Source organism: Ciona intestinalis, chromosome 2 (assembly GCF_000224145.3).
Source record: "Ciona intestinalis chromosome 2, KH, whole genome shotgun sequence".
In the NCBI taxonomy this organism is placed as follows: Eukaryota; Metazoa; Chordata; class Ascidiacea; order Phlebobranchia; family Cionidae; genus Ciona; species Ciona intestinalis.
Window position 1 is genome coordinate 3228497 of NC_020167.2, and position 9856 is coordinate 3238352.

General features: G+C 38.3%; 1 protein-coding gene across 3 annotated transcripts in view; it reads left to right on the plus strand.

Annotated features, from left to right (window-relative positions):
• Nucleotides 1-889: 889 nt before the first annotated feature.
• The window catches only part of LOC100178614 (AF4/FMR2 family member 4), a 20653-nt gene continuing 11686 nt past the window's right edge, over nucleotides 890-9856 (plus strand). The window contains exons 1-3 of one of the 3 annotated variants that reach the window (XM_018817702.2): nucleotides 896-1093; nucleotides 1897-2011; nucleotides 9781-9840. In XM_018817702.2, coding sequence (XP_018673247.1) covers nucleotides 1080-1093; nucleotides 1897-2011; nucleotides 9781-9840 — 189 coding nt within the window. In that variant the 5' untranslated portion in view covers nucleotides 896-1079. Of the gene's footprint in view, nucleotides 1094-1896; nucleotides 2012-9451; nucleotides 9535-9780; nucleotides 9841-9856 lie in introns of those variants that run through there. The other 2 variants (XM_009859320.3, XM_026840934.1) reach the window with 2 other exon arrangements.

Below are 9856 nucleotides of genomic sequence, written 5' to 3' on the forward strand. Positions count from 1 at the left end.
ATGTCTATTAGTGTTTACCATCTGTTTATTTTAATTTAGTCATCCAAAATTTAACTTAGCCAGGTTTATATAACATTTAGACTTTTAGTAAGCTTAAAAAATATAGAAGCCACAAAAAGAAACAAATCGTCTGCGTAATTTTTGACCTTTTTAAAAAAACAATATGCATCCCTTTTGGAACAAAATCCAAATATGCCGACGGTGTTTATCGGGGAACGTTTATCGTTAAGGTTCACTGAGCGGTGTTTGACCTCATCAACTCTTCGGTTCTTGTAAACTGGCAGTTTTGAGTTCCGAATGAGACATGTTTGTTTCAGGATTGCTGTTACACACGATCGTAAACAATTTAACGGCTGTTTACATTTACTATTACATATGTATGTGGTTAGATTGAGTTTAATAACGTAGCTAAGCTCTTGATTTTCGTTTGTAGTGTATAAACTATTATAAAATACCTGTTACATAGTGCCATAGTGGGTTGTAAATTTCACCAGGAGGCAGGAACCATGTTAAGTCAGTAAAATGTTGATTAACCCTGTATGTTTGGTATAAAGCTTTAGTTACACTTGTTTAATACACCATAACTTAACCTTTCTATAAGGTATGAATTGTCGCTATAATTCATTCAGAATTTAAAGGTGTGTTTTACAGAGTAACGTATTGTACAAAGCTGTTAAACTTAAACAGTTTTATTGTGATTTTTTTTTTCTTACTTGTGCCATCATTTTTTTATTACTTGTGCCATATTTCACACCATACAGGGCCTTTTTCTTCTTTTTTACAACAATTCTGACTGTCTTCATTATTGTAGTCATTGTTAAATTGTATAACCATCAGCACAGATGAGATATATGAATCATTAGCATGTTAAAAATGTTATTTTTTCTGCAGATTTCAATTTTATGAAAATAGCAATCATGGGCCAAAATTAGTGAAATTGCGTTTAGACTTCTGATCAATTCTATCAAAAGTCCTTAAAATGACATTGTGTGAAACCAAGTGAACTATTCTGTTTATGAGTTTTCTTCGTGTAGAAGAGGCTGCCTACCACCAGCCTGACAAAGCCAGCTCAACATAAAATGGCACACACAAGGTATAATCTACTTTGGTTAGTTTTACTGACTACAATACTCAAACTTTTTTGTATTTTAATTTATATACATATAAATTTTTAAACACTGTATAAAAATAGTTGGATAAAAAGTACAAAGTACCAATACATATATTATAGGCCTATATTATATATATGTATTTATATATACTAGTTTTAAGATATGAATATATCAAAAAGTGTATCATAAAATTACATTTTGTTTATTGTTTTGCATTTCAAGTGATGTTCATTCATCATTATGTTTAAAAATAAATACAGCGTTCATGTAAAGCTTAATGCAAGTTATCAAGCCGTAAAAGTGTTGTTTGCGTTAATAAATCATTTTGCCAACTATTAGCTGCACTACACTGTGTATGCTGAGCCCTTATTTCCTGTCTTTGTTATTGATAGGAAACCATATGGATTGGGTGCTTGCAGTATAGCAAGGAATATTCTAAAGCCTTGCCTTTTGTATTGTATCTATTATTCAATAAAAATTTCTATGGTAATTGTCCTCAACTTCAGAATAGCACTTTATTGCTATTGATTGACTTGTTTTGATCAACCGCTCCTGGAAAACAAACCATAATAATGTATCAAAATAAAAACGACTACCCTGCCACGTTGGATAAATTTTAAGCAGCATATAATATGGATAATGTAACTCGCACTTTAATATACTAAAAATGCTTGGATGGTGTCATTCTCAAGTTTTATCAAGACAAAACCCAATTCACCAGACTAATGCTGTAATTATTACTAGAAAATTTTAATTGAATTAATTTATTCATTTTTCTCCACAGTGGTTCATCTGCTATTCATGCAGATCGCCGCAGAGAGCGCATGCGTCGTGGCGAGCTTGCTGCCCAACCAGAGGAGGATATTCCGTCATTTCCTTCGGAGCCACGAAGGATAACTGTAAGTGCGGTATTTAAACTTGCTGATTAATCATTAAACCACAGTGTGCCTTTTCATTGCTTCAAATAGAGTTTGGAGGCCCAATAGCATTACTTCTAAGATTTTGTATGAGTTGTTTGAATATTAGTTAAGTTCTAGTCAGATTTAGAGCAATTCTGGAAGATTTGGTTTTAACTAATATTTTATATCCTAACAAGTATTGTACCTGTGCAACATTAGGTCTAAATTCATAATTGAGATTTGTGTAAGTTTTACTGGAAGCATACAATTGTATAGGCTGTGTCTTTTTATTTAACCAATTATATGGAGGAGAATAGCCTCAAGGGATAGTTTGTAACTCCCAGTGCTTGCTTATGTATATATATGCTGATTACTGAGTAACAACTTGCTTTGCGAGATTTAACACTCCCTTGATATGGTTATTAAGGTCAGGCCAAATCCAATCACGAATGCATTTGAGAGCTACTAAGTACAGTTGATTAACATCCTCTCTATATTAAATTCCACGGCAGTGGACTTTATTGTACACAGTTCACGAAGTGTGCCTAATTATGACTAAGTATACTTGCCTAACAACATAATATCTATGTTGGGGGACAGCAATGGCATGAGTAGTTCTCCTTCTGCTCTTTCTACCTAACATGATAAAAACGATGTTGGGTTTGTTTGCAGTGTGTTGTTAGGCTGCATGGTCCAATTCAAGTGTTTGTACTGTCCCTTCTCAAGCACTTTGTAGGGTGGTGAACTCAGCCGAAAAAAATAGACTGACATAATATATATACTCTTATGTGTGCATGTTACATTATTTTTATCTGTCATGTATTTTTTTTATCTGTCATGTAAACTTAGAAATAAGAAGTTAATTAGGCTATCCAATGTTATAAGATATATATAATATATAATCATAGGCCTATAATATACATATTATTTTTTGGTATACTTTAAAAATTCAGGACCATTTATTATAAAATGTTGATTTTTTGATTGAAAAGTGTCAAAATATGTTTGCTGTTCCAGTAAAACCACCTCATAACACGATGAATTGATCATGTCATGTCTTGTAGTTTCCCACTTATTTCTTAAGGCCCAAGTTTTTTAAATTTGTTAGGACGTGTTCCACCCTTGTGGTGCTTTTTGTGACATATAACGATACTGGCCTGCATCATTTAACACAGAATTTATCGTGGCACAGGAAATGGCATGTGTCGTAATACTGATGTGTATTCTGTGATATATTTGGTTAACTACTGGTTGTGTAAGATCTGAGTAATATACACACCTTCATTACAAGCTGTTATGGCCGTCATATGACATCATACCGCTCACGCAATTTTTTTTCAAGCAAACTGTATGACGTCTCTTGTCAATCAATAGTTTATTAACAGACAATGGCCAGTTGAACCATCTATATCACTGGACATTTCCCATGCCATGTTTTAGTATGAGTTAATTATGTACTTGCCTAACAAACGCGGGTTGTTTCAATACAGTTGCTAGTATGTTTACGCAGTAGCGCCACAGTTTATCGCCTGAATTAGTCAGAGCCTCGGCATGAAGCAATCACATTCATCTCACGCGGTTGTCGAAACTTACATTGTTTGTTTGTTTAGCGCGTTCGCCCATCCTGCTCAAAGGTGGTATCGAGTATGTATCCCTTTTGTTTAACCACCGCCGATTGCCGGATTTGTGCTTCGTATGAGGGAGAGTAAAGCCTTCATCCCAGGTAGATAGATAATGCCGCCATAATCAATGGAGCCAGACTTGACCCCTCCATTGTATGGCGCCTGAATGACGTAGACCTATGTTTGTTTTCTGCCGACGTCAGCCAGCACCACATATCGGCTTAAGTAAGCCAATACGCGCTTTTGAACTTGCATTTGACAAATCTTTAGTAAACACCGCGTCACAACCACGACTCTTTAGCCTATAAATCAGCGAAAAATATTGTGCGTTTGCCGTTTTCTAACAACAACTTGGAAGATCGCGTCTAACTTTGGCTGTGACGTACGGCGTATAGTTTTGTGGTTTATCAACATCCGCACTAAAGTTCTATATTAAGTTATTGTTCTTACACTCTGACGCATCATTGCGCTTGTCAGTTTTTTTTGTATACAAACACCTTTTGTGTTGGAGCGGCTGTATGAACTGCAGTAACAGCAATCTCGGCGCCAATCGTCGATGTCAAACGTAATTTATTCTCACTCGATCCAATTCGTCTTCGCTGCCAACTGTTTGCCGCAACGCGTTTGAATTGTCCAATTTGTAACTCGCCTATTTGCAAATGCTCTCACTTGAAATGCTAAAATTACCGTGTTGTCTCCGATACCATCATTCCCCGTGATCGTATCATTCGATATATCATATATTCTGCCAAGGTGTTTTACCGACTTGCATAATTCCATGCTTTAAAACAGCTCGCGGCAAATTGCCTTATTCCTCCACGATTAGGTCTCACTATAGCAACAAGCATCTTCGTAATAGACGTATCACTCATTACCAATAGCTTGCCGACACTTAATTTACGTCACATGCATATTATCACCCCCAGGTAATCGGGACCGCTTTTACCATGGTCCATTTCCAACGCTGTTTTCCCGAATCCCTACACTCCAGTTTGGTGTTATGCAAAGCTTATGTTTCGATACGTTGACGCACCCGTTTCTATGATTTCAACATGTGGTTTCATAACATTTGTTCGTGTTGACACCCATACCTAAATAGGATAGCTATTCTTTACGCTTGAGCTTGCCAGTTTAATTGTTAACATTTATTTTAATCGCTACCGGTTAATACAAATGCAGCATCTGCATTGTGTTTGCACTATTGTTCATTGTATCTCTGTGGCAAAGGGGCTGCGTAATATTTCCGCATTTTCTTTTATTGTAGACGTTCGCCGCCTAATGTTCCGGTGTCGTGCCAGCTGTTAATGCTTTACAGTTTCCCATCTATACGGCTTGCAGAGAGCATAGCTATGTTTGGTTCAATGTGCTCAGTTCGAAGCGTCTATTCTTGTATACCAGCTCTATCAATAAACTCGCGAGCAAATTGTTTAAACGTTCGTCGCAATTTTATATTGTGTGAGAAAACTCACAAGTGTGTTGCCAGGTATTGTTTAGAACGCGCCATGTTCCGTGTGACTTGCACCATCTTTATAATTAACACGCCAACTTTACGTGTAAACAAATCATGCCGTCGCTGAGGTTAACTTTATTGAGTTTTATTGTTCACTTTGACGAATCGCTGCGTCGTTGCGTCATATTGACATCAGTGCTTAAGGAGAATATAACTTTCTCTATTTACCGAGAGGCCAACCCGCACCGCGGTTTAGTTGGATCATGCTATTCATTTTTCGACTGGTTAAGTCTTCAGTGAAACCAGATGCTTAAATAAACTTTTTTACACTGTAAAACCGTTTAATACAGTGTACTGCCGGTCACATTCTGTTAACTCGGTTCACCTGTAAGATGATGTTTCACCCTTGATCGTCACGACTTACCGCTTTAAATTTATCGATTTCTCCTAAACTGTGTCTTTCAAGCATTGTGGTTATGTCGAGGCGCACCTGGTCGGCATATTTCTGTGTGTGTGTGTGTGTGTGCGTGGACGAATGTCAAATACACCCTGAGACGATTGTTGTGGCGAGCCTTCTGTGATCCGTGTGACTGGGCGGCGAAAAATTGATAACGAGTTCCATAGAATCAACATATGTTGTTAAATATCGGTGATAAGTCGTTTGCTCGTTCCGCCACCCAAATGAACATTGTATGCAGCAACTACTATAGCGCCGTATGGATTACTTCCTGTAAAGCAAGCGACCGTTTTGCACAAACGTTCTAGCGCTCTTTGCCTGAGCTTCCCCCAGCTGTTTTTGTTTACCATCCTTAAGCAGAAACGATCAGTTTAACTGCTAATCCGTATGTATCAACTCAACGACCCAACAGGCAATATACTCAGTACACAGTTCTTTATGTTGGGTAAAGTAAAGTGACGATTTAAATAAAAAACACCTAAGCGTGAGTCACATTGATTGGACCATATCTTTCATCGACTCGGATTTAGTTGTTCGCCTTTACATAAGGCTGAATACTGTAGCGACAAGAAAGTCTTGTGTAACGTCGAAGAAAGTCTTGTATAGCGTCGAAAATGTTCCTTTTAAAATCCAGTCGTAGCCAAGGCAGTGATAGGGCATCATGTATTTTCTGCGGTCTTCGAAAGAGGTTCCGGTTGACTTGCGGTGTGAAGGCAGTACCAGAGTAGTTGACTAAAAATCCCGAATTCAATACATTAAGTCGTACGGTATATAGTTTTATGTGCAAGGTAGGTGTAAGAAGTTCGAGTTGGTATATATAACACGTTCTGTGTCAATCGTATGCGTATGACACATTCGCCATATCGAGTCAATTACTTTTATTGAGTCAGTTGTGCAAGCGATTTCCAGGTGAATTATGTACGTCACAATGCCACCAGTTATGAGCTCACAATGGGCATTGTTATCCAGGTACCACTAGAACAGGGTATTCCCACAAGCCGCGAAACTTATCGCGTCTTACAGTCGCACCTTTTATAAAGAAATAACTGCCTTTGTTCATCGAAACCAACAATGTAATGCTGTTTCCGCTACTAGAGTTTCATAATCGAGTGATCTGAAAACGTCAGAACCAATTGTTCCGAATGAGCATCTCGGCCATGGATTAGTTCGGTTATTTTTGTTCGTCCCGGAAGCGCAACACGAGTGGCTGATTAGCTCAGCTAATTCGTTCGGTGAAATTAAGCACGCGATATGCTCATGAGTCTCATTGTTTTTAAATAGATGACATTAAGGACTTCGGTTTACTGGAAACTCTTGATGTGGATTTGCTGTACACACCGTAAACAGTAGTTAATGTCATATGGGTAGTAAAGTGTTTTTTTACGACTTGACGTGTATAACAATATGTTTATTCTTGTCGTTCTCACACCCCAACCACCAAACATAGTTTTAAATTGGGTTAACTTTGCCGTGACAGCTGTCGCCCGACTTGGTCCATTGTTGCACGCTCTTGATACGTGTGTGACGTCACACAAGAGTTTGTTTGCGAATTCGTGGCTCTTTATCTTGGCATTGACGTAATTCACATCTTTCGCTGTGGATGCCCGAGAACCCGGATAGCAACCGAACCAGTATTAACTCTTTAGTGTACTTTCCCCGTACCCGGACGTAGCTCACAACGAAGCCACCACTTCATTAAAATCCCCGACACGCTTCCCATTCCTTTTATGATGCCCTGACCGCCCGAAACCTAATTCGAGAACATTCTTGTGTGAATTTTCTATCACCCCGTGGCCGGACGTTGCTTGTAATTTCACGACGTTCCATTTTACAATCAGCTGCTTTTACAGTGCCGAGGAGACACACGAATACGTTTGATTACTCACACTGCGGCCTGATGTTCCGCCTATAGCTCAAGTCGACGGGTACAGCTGTTTTACGACACACCTATAATTAGACGCACTTCGTAGCACGTTTTATGTTCCTAATCCAGCTCTTCGTAAAACAATACACTCGATATTAAAGTTTCGTTTTATGCTTGCTTTAGCCGACCGCATAGCCGTGTATATTTGCAATTTGTATTTAATTTAACTTTAACTGTATATTACCATACAGCTAACTAGGTTGCGTCCTATTATGAATATAATTGGCATACAGGCGTACCGTAATACGGAGTTTGATTGCAAGAGGGACCGTGGTGGAATGAATTATATATGATTGTAGACCATTACCGCGCCTATTACAAGACAATCTATTACATTGAAACTCTCGGTCAAACCAACCAAGAAATGTTGATATTTTTAAACACCGCGTTGGCTTCTGTAATTTATTTCTGACATCGACACCGCATGTTCCAATTTGTGTTCCATCTGTTCTTAATTACCGTCGTCACATACCGATTAATGTTATCCACTCCCACGACTTCAAGGCCAACTCCCCCTTTGCTTTTGTTTAAATAGTTTAGTCATAATTCCGCTGCAGGCTCCGTCGCCGTCGGAAATCCCGAACGGCAATTTTAGATACACCTGAAATACCCATCGTAAAATTGCCCGCGGTGGTCGAACTGAGCAATTCGCCGTTGTTTACAAATCCACTATCGTAATATTGCCGTTTATCTGAGTTCCTGGTTCGCGGCAAGTACCTGGTAGGGAGCACACTGTTTACAAACCGCTAACAGCTTGGCGTGCGCTTCAATTACTTCTTCCCTTTTACGGGGCTTTAACAATACGGATTATATAAGAGATAATCTCCACCCCTTCCATACTTTTTCATTTGCATTGCGGTTGCTTGGCTCATGTTTGTCGGTCTTTAATTAATGTCAGTCATTAATGAGCTGAATCGGCCTTTGAGAAATGATTCATGGTCGTGGTGTTATCAACGCACGCGCTGCGGCCATGCCCCGCCGGTACTGTCTGTCTGTGCTGCCCAACAGTCTTCATTTGCTTACATGCCCAATATATCTTGGCTTTATGAAAGATTCATACATTTCGTGCGTGTCTGGCCACCATGTTTGTTTTTAAATTCCCGGTTTAGTTCGATGTGGACGACGACGCGTTATTGGTCATAAACAAGACTCCTATGTCGTCGTAGTGAGGGCTTGTTACACTGTTGCCTGAGGGCAACACACCTCAATTCATCCACCGGCCACAAGTCTAACCATAAAACTCAATAGGATCAATATAATACAAATAAAACGTATTTCAATCTTGTATATTGCCCTTAGTTAAAGGTTGTTCTTGTTAACAAGCTACCTAATACGTGTTACTTTCCTGTTTGGTTTCATTTCTATTATCAGTATATAAAACTACCTTTTATTCCCCATTCCTCCTATTTGTTGCAGAAGATATGTGACAGTTTTAAACTGTGGTATTTTATAATTGGTTATACCAAGAGATGAATTACTCCCCAGTTGCTTATATGACTCCCAAGTTAGGAGTGTCATGCTTTTCTGCTGGCCGTTTTGTTTAGCTGTCAACAGTCTTATTTGTCTTTGCCATAGGCTTACACAATGTAATAGAAAAGTGGCAGTGCAGGTAACCACCATTTCAAATATACTTTCATTTCAATTTTAGCTGTATTAGGTAGATTTTAAACTATAAATATGCCTTGTAATTCATAGCAGTTTATTTTTTATTGGCAGTCTGGTGTAGACTTAAACGATTAAAAGCTGTGTGGTGTAGACTGTGCCTTTGTCAACGAGGACACCAGTGACGTTGTATTTAAAACAAACTTTGATCTTTCGATTATCTCCATCACACTTGTTGCTTCATCAGTTTAATTTTCGCTTCTCAGGAATGCTTTGAATGTAGATTCTGTTTCCATGATAGACTTTAATAGGTGAAATCTTATCTGATGTTTCAGTGATGCTGTCTAATATTTGCTTATAACGTGGAGTTCTTTATTCAATTCAGGCAACCGTATAAGATGTTAGGGTCTTTAAAAATGTAAACTGAATTTTTTTGTTCTTGAAATGTGGGGTTCAAGATACATACAGGTGGTTATAATTACTCATTGTTCCTATTAGTTGCATATATATATATATTTATATATATCCATACACACAGGTGTATTGTCAGAATCAGATAAGTCCAAATTGCAGCTTGTGATTTTCCGCATGTAAATCTTTAAGCTTAAACAGGAGGAAAGGTATTGAAGAATAATGCATCATTATATAAAGCAATTTTCCTAAGTTGTATCCTTACTGTCATGCTCTATACATAAACCCACTACTTCCTGACAGGCTGAGAGGCAGGATTCGCTGACGAACCGCATCGAACACGTGCTCGGTGATATGAATGAGGTCCAGAACATTTGGG